This window comes from Cyprinus carpio, chromosome A9, assembly GCF_018340385.1.
Source record: "Cyprinus carpio isolate SPL01 chromosome A9, ASM1834038v1, whole genome shotgun sequence".
Taxonomy (NCBI): Eukaryota; Metazoa; Chordata; class Actinopteri; order Cypriniformes; family Cyprinidae; genus Cyprinus; species Cyprinus carpio.
The window spans coordinates 6,739,844-6,753,791 of record NC_056580.1 but is presented as its reverse complement, the minus strand read 5'-3'; the positions used below and the strand labels follow the sequence as shown (position 1 = coordinate 6,753,791).

The window sequence follows — 13,948 nt, the reverse complement described above, 5'->3', positions numbered from 1 at the left end:
CTAATGCTATTTAATATAACAAAACTTACAGCAGTGTTTCTTACACTTTTTCACCTCATATCTGCATAGACATCAGAAATGTTCTTATTAACTCATATTACACTGGATTTCATTTTGCATTATGGCACTGCCTGAATTTAACAAAGCCTGCAGTCCATTAGCAATGCCATTAAAATGATTGGGGCTCATTAAAGGTGTCTCACAGGCACTGAAGGCCTTTTTCCCCTCTGGAACTGAACTCAATCACATTAAGGCTTTAGGATGTGTTTATCACTCATAAAAGTGAAGGATGTGGGACAGTGGGTCAGCTGGCAGCAGGACACTGCGGCTGATCTCTTGGCGCTGAAAATAGAAATGTGTGGCTCTTATTAATTGTCTCTACCTCTCGTGTGTTTCAGGGTGGCCAGATGAAACCCGCTGAGCTGTCTCTGCCGCCCAAGACAAAGGGGACACTCAGCATTACTCCGGGATCACAGCCAGGAGAAAGGAGCTGAAGGAAGCTTTTATTCACCGCAAGATGAAGTTTAGCAGCCACAGGAGGAAACTGTAACAAGAAGACACAGGCTGTTTAAATCAAAAGTTCAAAAGGTTGTGCTAGTTGTTATCGTAGCATGATAACAAGTGACGAGATGCTTTAAACTGTCCAGAGCTCTTGGTACTCGGGGCAGAATCTCAGAGTCGGGCAGACCGAATGGAGAGATTAGAGAAGAGAGGGGATCACGTTTCAAAAACAGAGAGAGGGTGAAGGTCAGTGCAGGGTCAATAATCCCTCTTAACATGATGAAAGCAATCGTGCTTCTCAGTAGAGTGCAGAGATGAAGATGAGCTGCTTTAGGCCAGAAACAAGCAACAATGCAAAAAACATATGAGCAAAATCCATGAATATGATATTTGATATTTTAACCCCTAAATAGTTTTATTATTATTTAAACATAAATCTCAGTAAATTATTTTAGATTCTTATTTTATTTAATTTTTTTTTAAATGTTCAAATATTTGCCAGTGGAGTAAGAAAAATAAATAAGGCTCACGCAATATCTCATGCAATTTTTCAAAAGTAAATGCACATTGTTTATATTACTGGAAAATAATACAAAAATCATGAATAAAAATTATTTTGCAGTAAGTAAGTTCACAAACCTGGATGTTACAACGTTCTTTATGAAAGCGAACCTGGGAAAATGACCATTTAATAGTTTGGGGTCTGTAACATTTTTAAATGTTTACCAAGGCTTGCTAAGGCTTCACGGGGAAGTTGTGGCCTAATGGTTAGAGAGTTTAACTCCTAACCCTAAGGTTGTGAGTTTGAGTCTTTCACTTTCACTTTCATTTATTTGCATTTATTTATCCTGAATACAGTAAAAAAACAAGTACCCAGTAATTTTGTGAAATATTACATTTCATTATAATTTAAAAGAACTGTTTTCTGTTTTAAGATATTTTAAAATGAATTAATTTAGAGAAAAAAAAGGGAAAGTGACGTGAAATACAGCCAAGTATGGTGACCCATACTCAGAATTTGTGCTCTGCATTTAACCCATGCAAAGTGCACACACACAGCAGTGAACACACACACACACCGTGAACACACACCCGGAGCAGTGGGCAGCCATTTATGCTGCAGCGTCCGGGGAGCAGTTGGGGGTTTGGTGCCTTGCTCGAGGACACTTCAGTCGCGGTATTTCCGGCCCGAGACTTGAACCCACAACCTTAGGGTTAGGAGTCAAACTCTCTAACCATTAGGCCACGACTGCATTTATTTGATATATATAAATATATTTTTGTAACATTACATATGTTTGTACTGTCACTTCTGATCAATTGAATGCATCCTTGCTTAATAAAGGAATTAATAATTTTTTAATTTCTGACTCCAAACTTTTGAACAGTATTGTTGGTAGTATATTTCTGGGTGATAGAGCCGGTGGCACTGAAGCCGGGTGTGATGGCTCTGTGCTGACAGCAGTGGGTGGATGCAGCCAGGAATGTGTCTGTCTCTCTGTAAGCTCTTCCATCAGCAGGCCTGCATCTGCAGGTGAGAGAAAGCTGCTGCATCAGCGCTAATGTGTGCGATCCATTCTGCGCTTCAGCCAACACTGTTCTGCACTGCAGATCTGCACTGGCTCTGAATCTCTGCTCCAGGATCACCCTTGGGCTCGGATCCTCTTCTGACTCAGCTATTGTAGAAGGAGGAGGAGTAGTAATAATATTGTTGCAGTGTTGTCTAATTGGTGGTTTTTTATTATTTTTTTTTTTGTGTATATAATTTCAGTGCAGAAAAGGTAATCATGTATGCTTGTAAAACTGTTAAGGGGCCGTTCACACAGAACATAGTTTTCCATTCCAGTGCGGTACTTTTCCATTGTCTTTTGCAGGATTTAGACATGAGCGAGCGCATTTTTAAGACATGCATCAAATTAAGAGAATTTCAACTTTTACATGCAGCGCTACTCATCAATGTCAGTTCCAAAACAGTGGACCAATTGGAAGACCCCGGAGCTTTTGTTTACGGTAGCAAGTTGTAATGGAAACTGTTTTTTTTTTTTTTTTTTTTTTGTTTTTTTTTTTTGAATGTGGTATGGAAGGCGTTGTGGTTTTTGCATTTTTTTTTTTTTTATTTTTTTGTTCTGTGTCTCATGTTTTTAGACAAATAATGTGTTGTGTGTGAATGGCCTCTTTATAATTTTTTAAACCCATGGTGCAGTGGATAACACAACAGCAGTGGTGCTCATGTCAGTGACAGGGTTTCAAATGTGGCTTGCAACATCACCTTACACTTCAGATTTCATTTCACTCTATACCCACCTCAAAATATGAACAAATATCAAGCAACGTTTACAAAAACGATACCTTAAATAATGTGTAAACATCTTAACAAACACCAGAGCAACTGCACAGCAACGCTCTGGCAAGCACCCAGAAGACCCTAATAACTGCATATTAATGTGCTTATGACCACTCAGAACACCACAGCAACTGAATAGTGACACCCAGGAAACAGTTTTGCATGGGGAAAAATATTTTTTCTTCAGAATTTGGTGACCATATGAAGGCAGTTCTCTTTTTAGATGACTTATGTCTGAGTCATAACATATTGCACCAGTAAACCACATTATCATGCCCTAAGATGTAGGAGGGAGACACTAAACCACATAAAACATAACGGAATGACCGTCTGAACTGTAGAGCTGGATGGAACCGGATTTTGTCCTCTGACAGAATAGAATTTTTTTTTTTTTGCTAGTTATCCTTTTCTATTTAGGACATTACTCAAGGTAATGTTTACAGACACGATTCAGCAAACAAAATCAGAAAAGGACAGTCACAGACCATCCACGCCCAAAACTACATGTATTTCAAGTAAGCCCCTGTTTTCATATCCACAGAGTAATCATGACAAAGCAAACCAAGCCGCCCACATCAAAGATGGGAAGGGGGTGGGTGGAGAGGGCAGGGGCGCATGGCTTATGAAACATTAAAACTTGTGCCTCGAGTGCAAGATAATATTTAGACATTAGCATTTCTTTAATAAGACAATATTTCAGTAGCTTCGAATCTTTGAGGATTCAGGGATATTGTAGGCATTTGTAATGTTTATAGTTCCTTTTCTTATCTGTGAACATAGACAGGATATGTATTCATGTAGTGGTTTCTGCTTCAGCAGAGAGCTGATATAAACACTGATGTAAAGAAGTGGATGATGGGGGTGGAAAGTGTCATCGGCACAGTTACATAAGCAGACTCAGCTCCAAATCTAAGATTTAATCGCACCATTGATCCAGTATACTCTGGGGTACAACCACATACAAATCTGATGTTTCTGGATTTTATTTCATTTTTAAATGTTGTCATTGTAATAAAAAGGTTTTTAGAAGTTTGGGTTAAATTAAAAATCTAGTGGTCACTAGTGGTCTCAAATCTTTTGAACTCCTCTGTATATCTAAGACGACTTTATATATCTATTCATTTAAAGATGACAAATAATGTATTTTATATTAAACAAATAATAACATGAATAATATTGATATAAGCAGTGAATGTCTGATGTCTTGTATGCATCCTGCGGTGGAGTACTTAGAAAGGTCAGGAAGCTTGTTTCCAGTAAAACACAACTGTAAATAACTGCAGCATGCAGGGCTACGTGCAGACGTGGATGCTGGTTCGTGAGGACTTGCAATTTTTTCCATAACAAAAGGTTAGCATATCAGTATTTTGGAAGCTCTTTAAGCCTTGTTCCCTCATCGAGGCAAATCAAACTAGCCACGTACACACTGTCATCAGGTCCATATGCATTTAAAGCAGTTCAAGATGCTGCTCTCTGCCTCTGTTGAATCCCAAGAAATCTTCACATTTAATGGTTTTGAGTAATTCCACGGTAATTAATTTCTGCCTAATTTAACTGTTGATGTAAAATAGTGACTAAAGGCCAGTTCACACCAAAACTCATAAATATAATGCTAACTATATTATCACTCACACTAATGACCGATAAACATTCTGTTTATTGTAAGTGCAAGTGCATGCTGCAGTTTTGTAGTCTATCGCTTTATGTGCTCTTATACACACACACACACACACACACACACACACACACACACACACACACACACACACACACACACCACACACACACACACACACACACACACAAACCCACACACACACACACACAGACCATAAACACACACACACACACACACACACCGAACACACCACAAACACACACACACACACACACACACACACACACACATATATATGCTATATGCAGTATTCAGACTATATTATGTAGTTGACATGCAGGCTGATGGCTTCAACAAAAGCATAAACCATCGATAAACATCCTCATAGCTCACAATATGTCTGTCTTGATTTTTGAGTGATTATTAAAACTTTATAGTTATAGTTACAGCTATCTGAGCAAACTGTAAGCACATTCCTAAGCTACTTCTATCACCTCCTTATATCTACACCTTTATGGTCAGATCATGTGATTTCCAGTAAGACTGATTGTATGTGTTTCCTCATTGTAAAAGTAGATTAATTTGGAATGCAGGTTAATAAAACAAACTGTGGCGCAGGAGTTAATGCATTCAAAGGCCAAGTCTTGTTCACCTGGTTCCCAGATGCGTTCTTTATTACCATCAACCACATGTCTATATCCCGTATCCTTAATGTGATTTAACTTGCTCTTATTTGTTTAAATGCCTGCACACACAGTTTCTTTGGAAGTGTGTCCTTGAGCACAAAGGATATGTGTGTTGATTACGTCAGTAAGTTACAGGAAAACTGAGGTGTGATCGGAAGTCATAAATCAGGAAAACTGTGCCACAGAAACATTAATGGTGGATCCACAATTATCATGGTCTAAAGTGCAATAAACCACAATATCTGTGCCAGAAGGGTTCCTGTGAATGCATGTGTAATGATAATGTGGCTCTGGCTTTAATACACCATAGACAATGTGTACTCTAAAACATCATAAAATAATTAAGTGCATTTCTGCAAGGATGGAAAGTCCTTTTCAGGACATCACAGCTTCATCCAGAAACTCCCCATCTGTTGTAAGGACAGAACCATTCTTTTTGGGTTTTTTTAACTGTGTCCGTCTTCATTTCAGGCTGCAAAGCAAATTGTGATTATTTTAAAGGTAATTCTATTAATTACTTGACCTGGTGTTAATCAGTAATACCAGTTAAAGGCACAAGGAAGGTAGTAAGTGTGAGAAGAACTGATTTGGGAGAAAAGATATGTGTGAAATAAAGTGTCAGAGAGTCACAGGAGAAGAAATGAAATTGGTGCTGTGCCTGCTTTACCTCTAGTCTTTAGGTTAGCAGGAAAGGCCTACTGAATTGAGGTAAATTGAGGTTTATTTCGATATCAAAGACTCACTCAGTTTACTTCAATTCAACTGCATTATAGTGCTATTGTATATAAGTAGTTCTCAACTAGTGGGTTGCAAAAAAATAAATAAATAAAGAATAACATTTGTTCTGAAACGGTCGTAAACAGCTGGGACCAATAATACCAAATGCAAATAATAACACTAAACATAATTGTTCATAGCTGAAGTAACATAAATAATATACTTGCAACATTTAAAAGGAGAAACTCTTCCCATATCTAATGTTACTGATGTCAACGGATGTGCTCCCAATCAAACTCTGCCTGCAACATTAACATAAATTCATCTACCACTTAGTAAAAGGGCTAACATTAATACAACATTTGACAAGTGTTTGTTTCTTGGCTGAGAAATCATACTTATGCTGTTCTGAATATTAAAACTACACTTATGTAACTTCTGGCCCTGTAGCGGTTAAAAATAAAACTGTGGAAATACATTGTTTTGGTTGTTCTTCGGCTCTGATACTTTATGCGGATGAATGTGGTTCTGGTGTACACATGGACAGGACATCATACCAGAAATGATGGACCATATAAATAACGGTTTCTGTGCTATTGTTAGTTGTGACAACAAAAGTTCAGCTTCATGCTACCCACAGCCGGAGCTACCTGTGCTTTTCTCTGTGTAGAGATATGACAAAACGCACGGGTGAATGGTAGTTAATTTCCCGCGAAATCCATCCCGAGAGCTCTGAAATATAAATCAATATTATATGTTTATTAAAGTGTATTTGGGTAAAGTCAAGTCAAGGGTTAGAAGATGGATTTCATTAATAACATTAGTGAAATATTTCCGTATTGCTGTGTATTTTCAATTATTGTTTTTTTTTATTGTTGTTGGTTTTTATTGGTTTAGTTTTTTGTAGGATACTGAAACAAAACCGATGGAATAGATAGTATAGTACATTATGTTAGTAGTTAAGGTATAAGTGTTGACTATGACAGATTCTTTAGTACAGGGGTCACCAAACTCGCTCCTGGAGGGCTGGCGTCCTGCAGAGTTTAGCTCCAACTTGTCTCAACACACCTGCCTGGAAGCTTTAAGTATACCTAGCAAGCCTTTGATTAGCTGGTTTGGGTGTGTTTGATGAACTCTGCAGGACACCGGCCCTCCAGGAACGAGTTTGGTGACCCCTGCTTTAGTAGGTCAGCAGAGTTATTGAGGTATGGACTGTGGTATGGTTTACCAGTCATTTTTTGTCAACACTGAAAAACACTCACTTGCCTTGAGTGTTGCACATGTACACGCTGCTGCTTGACAGTAGGGCTGACAATTAAGTGTCTTTCTTCAGTGCTGGTCAAAACATGACCTCACTCTTGGACATCAGTATTACCTTCCGTTAATGACTTGATAGGCGAATGGTGCTGTCATTTCAACAGCACGCGATAAGGAATAGCGGAGATGTTTTTGTGACATTGCAAAAGTGCTGTTGAAGACAAAAGCCTGGCTGTGATACTGCTGAAGTGCCCTTGAACAACAGCCAACCATCAGTCTCTTACTAAATAAACAAGTGAGCCTACAGTGACAGCAGCGACGCGAGCGCCCTCTAGTGTCGAGCTCTTCAAACACACGAAGACAGATGTGAAGAATTTAGAGATATTAATGACATATTTACTAATATGAAATAACGTTAAACAGTGAAATTCACGCATATTTTACAAATAGTTTTATTATAAGCTACAATAAAATATATGATCCCACTAGGATAGTTTCAAGCTTGACATGACATAAAAAATAGCTGTTTTCTCTGAGATGATTTGGTTAGTGCAAAAATGCACTAAACAATTAGAATTAGCGATTATAATATATGAATGGTCACGCTAAAATGATTAGTGTACATTCACAGTCTATTTCAACCCCTTAAAAATAGTTAATTAAAAATAGATTGTGTAATTGAAAACACAGAATAAAAAAAAAAATACAAATCACAGATATTAACAGACAGTTCCTGATTTATGTATTTTAGTGAGGTTTCTTTCTTTCTTCCAAAATGTGTTGTTGACATGACCTGTCATTTTACTGTCCTTATAGAAAAAATATATATTATACTTATATTTTTATAAATCAGCTGGACCGCACACATCACAGATTTTATCCAAAACACAAAATCATCTATTATAATTTATAGTTTTAACATTTTAGCAATTCAGCAATTACCAAGTAAAATGTGGAAATTGTCCTGCGATGTATGACTATCCCTTAGTTTCATAATTAAAAATGAGGATATGAATACTATTTGAATAAAAAATTACATTAAATTACATAAATCATGAGTTCATAAATTTATCATTAATTTATTTATAAAGAGTCTATACAACTGTCACCAATTATTCTCCTGAAGAGAGACAAATTCTAATCATCTCTTAAAAATGCCGATCAGGACACCAACCAGCAGTAAGCTTTCGGGAAATTTTTAAGTTAGCAAATAAAGAAGTTCTACCTCCTACTATTAATTACAAGTGCACTGTTTGTATGCATGTAAAGCTACTTCTGCAGTCCTGTGATGTGATGTTTGTGAAGTAACTGAATGATTGTGTTCATTTGAAGTGCAATTCCATATTAAATTATTTATTATATTAATATATTTATGTACTGTCATTTAGATTCGTCTCCTAAATGAATACATGCATATGTAATGATTGTGCACATTCAATCAAAGCTTGGTGAATGCAGGATTATTTGATCCACACAAAGCCAATTTGTGTGCCAAAGTCGAGTCCATCTCTCACATGGGAGAAGAATAGTTCAGGATGGCAGGAGGTGCAGAGTGTGGAGTCAGACTTGATCCTGATGTCCTCGATGTGTTCAGGTTTAATCCCACCTCTCTCCAGCAGAATTCTGAAAGACAAAGCATGATTGGTAGTAATGTAAAATTCTTTTCAAAGAACAGGCTTTCAAAAAAAAAATGTTTTTTAGGTACGATTTAAAAATATCAAGTGTCTGTGCTTCACAAATCTTTAAGGAGTACTAGTTTGCAATGCATACATGTGCACCCATTTTCCCCTGGGCAAAAAACAGAAATAGATATATATTACCCCTCACATAAATCACCTTAATTTCAAAGGTGTTCATTACTGTGAGTCACTTCAGGGAGTGACATGACCTCTGTGAGAGGCGCAGATCAATGAAACAGGTCTCTGGTGTACAGCTGAAGGCAAACCAGGCTTCCGCTGGCTGATCTTTGATGTTTACCTGGTTGCGTGTCTGATGTCTACATTAGGTCTTGATGAGTCGATGTGTCTAACACAGTCTGGGTGTATGGCGTGAAACTCTCGGGCCGAATCTTGCTCCAGAGTAAAGCAGCACGGCCCAACAGAAGGACCGATCACACACACAATGTCTGCAGGCCTGCTGCCAAACTCTGACACCATGGCATTCACCGTTGCCATGGCAATGCCCATGAGGGTCCCCTTCCACCCTGGGACACACACAAGAAATACCAGATACACAACCATTACATTTATGCAATAGCTGGAAGATAATTTCTGGAATGTTACTGTAAGATATTACATAAAAACACCGAAAATGATCTACTGTAGCTCTGAAATGGAAATAAACAAGGGTTATGTAAGCACAGCACAGCAATGACAGCAGCACTGAGAATAACTCAATTACATGTACCCTTCTGGGAAAACTCCAATTCCAGCTGCATTTCAGATAAAACGAATTGCTTTCTATGTCTGTGCATCACGAGTGTGTATATTCTCTTTAGCTGTGTTTCGATTGACAGGGTCCCTCTACTGCTCCCTACTCCCTGAGCACAGGAGATCTGTTGAAATTGACTTTACTTGACAAAATGTGTTCAGTTGAAACACCCTAGTCATCACACACAGACAAACCTTGACATAATATATAAATATAATGACAGAATATAATACAGAAATATATTTATTTATTATTATCTATGTATTGCTATTAAGGTATCAATATATAAAATTATAATTTTACCAATTTAAATTGTCATATTTGAAAGCGCTAAACGGAGTATTAATAGCTGATGCAATGTTTAATATTTAGAACGCTGTATAATATTATCACACAGACAAAACTTGGCACAATCTAATATGCGGTGATTAAATTAATACTATCTTTTATTTATAATACATAGATTTTTTTTTTAACCATGATCATGTTTGCACTGTAACTGTCACATCTCTTGCACTTTATATCAGTTAACAGCTGCATACAAAACACACCTAGGACTAATTAGGCTCAATAAAACACTGGCGCCTAAACTTATCTTATCACTGTGTTTATACTACTCCTTTAGTACAGGAGAGTGATGTGCAATGCCTAGTGGGTCAATTTCCTTCTCCACTTCCTATTAAGTGATGTACTGATGTTCTCTTTTTCTCTATGCCATCTGCAGTGCTCTTCAAACTGAGCATGTCAGCTCCCTTCGGACTGGAATCTCATCTAAATCCACTTCGCTGAGAATTTACAGTCGAATGGAACACACCTATTGGTTTCCCTTTCCTGTTTCAGTTCAATGAATATACACTTCCCATAGAACTCACTTGAAGCTTGAAGTGAATCAGTATTAGGTTATGCGGCATTAACCCTGATCTATTAATGACATTATTATTTGTGTGAATGAAAACCTGTCAAATTTTGTTTAAAGAAATTAGTCTATTTGTAGGAGCATTAAGATTTTTTGCATTGTGATGTGACTCACCTGCATGTGCCACTCCAATGGCCTTTGCTACAGGGTCAGTGAAGAGCAGCGGCATGCAATCAGCCCCTGGTGCTGCTATGACAACACCCACCTGATTGGTCACCATCCCGTCGTAACTGTCGGGGGCGGGTTTGCCCATCACCCACACATCACTGGCATGATTACACTGACGTCAGTGACAAAGACATGCAGTCAATATGTTGATCAGATCAGTCAATTCCTGATGTATCAAAAATGATACAAATCATTAAGCACATGTATTAGATTTTTTTCTAAATGTTTAACAAACTGTTGCAAAAAAAAAAAAAAAAAAAAAAAAAAGATTTTTCTTACTATTATTATTTTATGTCAGGCTTTGCAGGGTTAATGGTCATAATGATAATAAACAATTAATTAAAATCAATTTATATGTACATACTATTTATATTTGTGTACTAAACTATTTTCAAGAATTTATGCATGACCATTTAAAACAAGAGATTCATAAGATCATGAGAATAATCAATTTCTAAACAAGCACAGGAATGGTTTATTGTGAAAGTTCAGTAAGTGAGGCAGTATTAAAAAAAAAAACGCAAAAGGAAATTTTGCAAACGCAGTGGTATGTGTTTGGAATTATGATATGCTGCTTGCTGATAGAGTGACTTCCTCATATTTTCTTTGTGTTAAAGTACCTTTATGAGGTTGAACTGTTGAGGGTGAAATCCAGCCTGCAGGCCGAGCCGCCGGAGGTTCTCAGCCACCACGGCTCTGGAGTCTTTCCGCCGCGGGTTACAGAAGAGGTTCAGTGAGCTCAGAGTGCTGATGTAGGATATACCTCCAGTACGAGTGGAGAAGCCATGACCGAAGCAGTCTTTGAATCACAAGAAATAGAGACTCTGCTCACTCTGGACATTCACACTGCCTACATCAGGTGCACCCTGGGATGCTTTTAAACAGTATTGAATGAGTTCCCATATGCTAAATGCTCACTGGCTGTATTTCATTCACTATCTTTTCCAAATTAGCCATTAATAAGACTACTGGATCACATTTGATACTTGAATTTCTAAGGCATCTAAATTATCCAAATGATCAAAAAATTTGCTGAAAAACCTGTTGTGCACAATCATGCCTTCCGTTGTTTGACTGATAGTTTATACTTTGTAGGAAGTAAAAGGCCTTTTAGTATATTTCTAAAAATTTCATTTTACAGATTGTGGTACACGTGTCTTTTTGCTGGGAAAACTTAACAGATTTTTGTAAACAAAAGAATACCATTTATATTGTTATAAATATTTTTTAGATGAACATATACCAGACTGAAGCAACTCAGGTTTACTTGATTATCCATACATATTTTTTAAGGTTAAAATTTGAGCATCAGGCTTTTAAGAAAAGTGTATTTGTTCATGTGGCAATCATCATTGTATTGCATTATATGTTTTGGCCCCAAAACTAAAGCTACAGAGCTTTGATCATAAAACTATACATTTAAATATCATCTTGTTAAGAGATACAGAGGGACAACTGATGTTTATATGCATTTTATGCAAGCAGTCTATTATACTGTGCTCAAAATCTAATTTATTTACAAGTTTTCAGAATTTCATCTAACATTTATAGAAAAACACAAATTCTGGGGGCCTCTGAATAAAACGAATGTGCTTTTCCTTCTTGAGTGTGAGCTCCATATTCTCTCCGTTTTTCTAAATGTTTAATGTCTAAACTGCTCAATAATAGGCTAATAATAATAATATATCCAAACTTTAGATGCATTTAATGTATAAGTCTGTTTATTATTCCAAATGAAATTATGTCAGCCCTGAGATTCAAAGTTTCTGTATTCATATTTTAATAAAAATATGCAAATGTACACAATATTATTAACTGTACATAGGCTACTACAGCAAGTCTGCGTATAATGTGATCATGAAATTGAGTTGAACTAACCTGAAACTAAAGAAGATCTAAGAATTGTAATGTCTCCTTTGAGCGCTGGAAGGTGCTGTAGAAACGTGCTGAGCTCATGTTCAGCGTCAGCTGTGCACTGTCCCGAGGGACAGCAGTCACGGGACAGACTGTCAAACATGACACTGTACTCGAAATTATACGCAGAAGTGAAGAGGAGCTGCTGGTAGACCTGAAACACCCCTCTCCCGCGGCTCGAAGTCACGATCTTCACGTTACTAATGTCCTCTTCGTCTATAGCCTGTTTGAATGAGTATAACGCGGCTGAGAGCGAGCTCTTGCACAGGACCTTTGGGGAGCCGCTCAAACCGATAAACATCTCCTGAAGTGAGCTTCTAGGAAATCTGTCCGTCCCCACAGAGCTCTCTGGATCCGCGATGAAGAAGACCGGCTCTTGTGAGCCATTCCCGGCCAATGCACGGAACTTGCTGATACGCTTTTTCACACAAATGTCATGTTGTGAAGAGCAGGCGTGTGTGAGATCCACGAGAGTTACTGCAGACATCTCTGATTGCTAACGGGTCATCACACGCAGACGCGATCGTTTCGCTCTCTCTGGGATTGGGGTTATATGGACCTGCAAACATTCCACACCTGCTTATGAATGTCACAAACGAGGAACTTTTTTTATTTACCACGACAATAAAATTTCCTCTGTTGTTGGCACTTCCTGAAAAGAGCGTAGCGCCGCCCTCAGTGGAAACTCCTCACCAGACGAGCGCCTCGCGTGTGCTGTTCCTCCAGGTGCACATATGCAACACAATCGCACGTGACATTTCTCTGACACAGAAATTCCAGTGGGTTGCTACAGTTTGTTTCTTTTTCATTGTATCCATCGGCTGTTTTGCAGACTTGTAACAGACTGTCAGATTTCTCAATGAACTTCCCCAATAAAGAGTCTTGTTCTGAGCCTGGACCGACACTGTCAATGACCCTTGCGTTATGTGCTCATGATGAGGGCGATTCCTGCAATGCTATACATTATCATGTCCTCGTCATATCGTCACCTTGGAAGGTTCTATCTGCATAATGAGCAGTTTCGAGATATTGAGCTTCAAAGTTTTTGCATTCCGTAAAGTGATGTGGGAAATGGGGAACAAGTTTCTTTCATACATCAGCCCCAAAATGTACACAACTAAAACAACAACAACAAAAACATCACTTAATATAAATAAGTCGTCACAAAAATGAGAATATGTGAAAACTCAATTTTGACAATTCCAAGGTGACGATATATGTCCAATATTGGATAAAATATTAAATAAAAACCAATTAAAATTATAGTATCACAATAATACACATTTCAACTTTATGTTCATGTCCTTGAATAACGAAATAACTTCTGACATGGAAAACAGGCAAATATTCCAGGTGGTTCATCACTGTTTCCTTTCTTCATTCAAAATGATTAATGT

The 13,948-nt window shown here is 37.7% G+C and overlaps 1 protein-coding gene across 2 annotated transcripts; it reads right to left on the bottom strand.

The window, feature by feature from the left end:
* Positions 1–7,559: 7,559 nt before the first annotated feature.
* On the bottom strand, positions 7,560–13,536 carry LOC109052008 (purine nucleoside phosphorylase LACC1-like). Of its 2 annotated transcripts, XM_042763302.1 has the most exons (5): positions 12,516–13,536; positions 11,258–11,436; positions 10,584–10,749; positions 9,101–9,326; positions 7,560–8,746 (listed from the first exon to the last, which is right to left on the bottom strand). In XM_042763302.1, exons 1-5 carry the CDS (start codon positions 13,036–13,038, stop codon positions 8,584–8,586), a joined length of 1,257 nt encoding a protein of 418 aa, XP_042619236.1. In that variant the 5' UTR covers positions 13,039–13,536; the 3' UTR covers positions 7,560–8,583. The 2 variants fall into 2 exon arrangements, with proteins under 2 accessions (XP_042619236.1, XP_042619237.1); XM_042763303.1 differs by lacking the exon at positions 12,516–13,536 and having other exon boundaries at positions 10,584–10,735; positions 11,258–11,394.
* Positions 13,537–13,948: the final 412 nt, after the last annotated feature.

Excerpts from the sequence above, each read along its gene's own strand:
- LOC109052008 (XM_042763302.1), bottom strand. The coding sequence starts at position 13,038 with ATGTCTGCAGTAACTCTCGTGGATCTCACACACGCCTGCTCTTCACAA. Across the intron at positions 10,750-11,257 it reads AACAGTTCAACCTCATAAAG|TGTAATCATGCCAGTGATGT; the intron begins GTACTTTAACAC and ends CACTGACGTCAG. Across the intron at positions 8,747-9,100 it reads GACATCAGACACGCAACCAG|AATTCTGCTGGAGAGAGGTG; the intron begins GTAAACATCAAA and ends TTTGTCTTTCAG.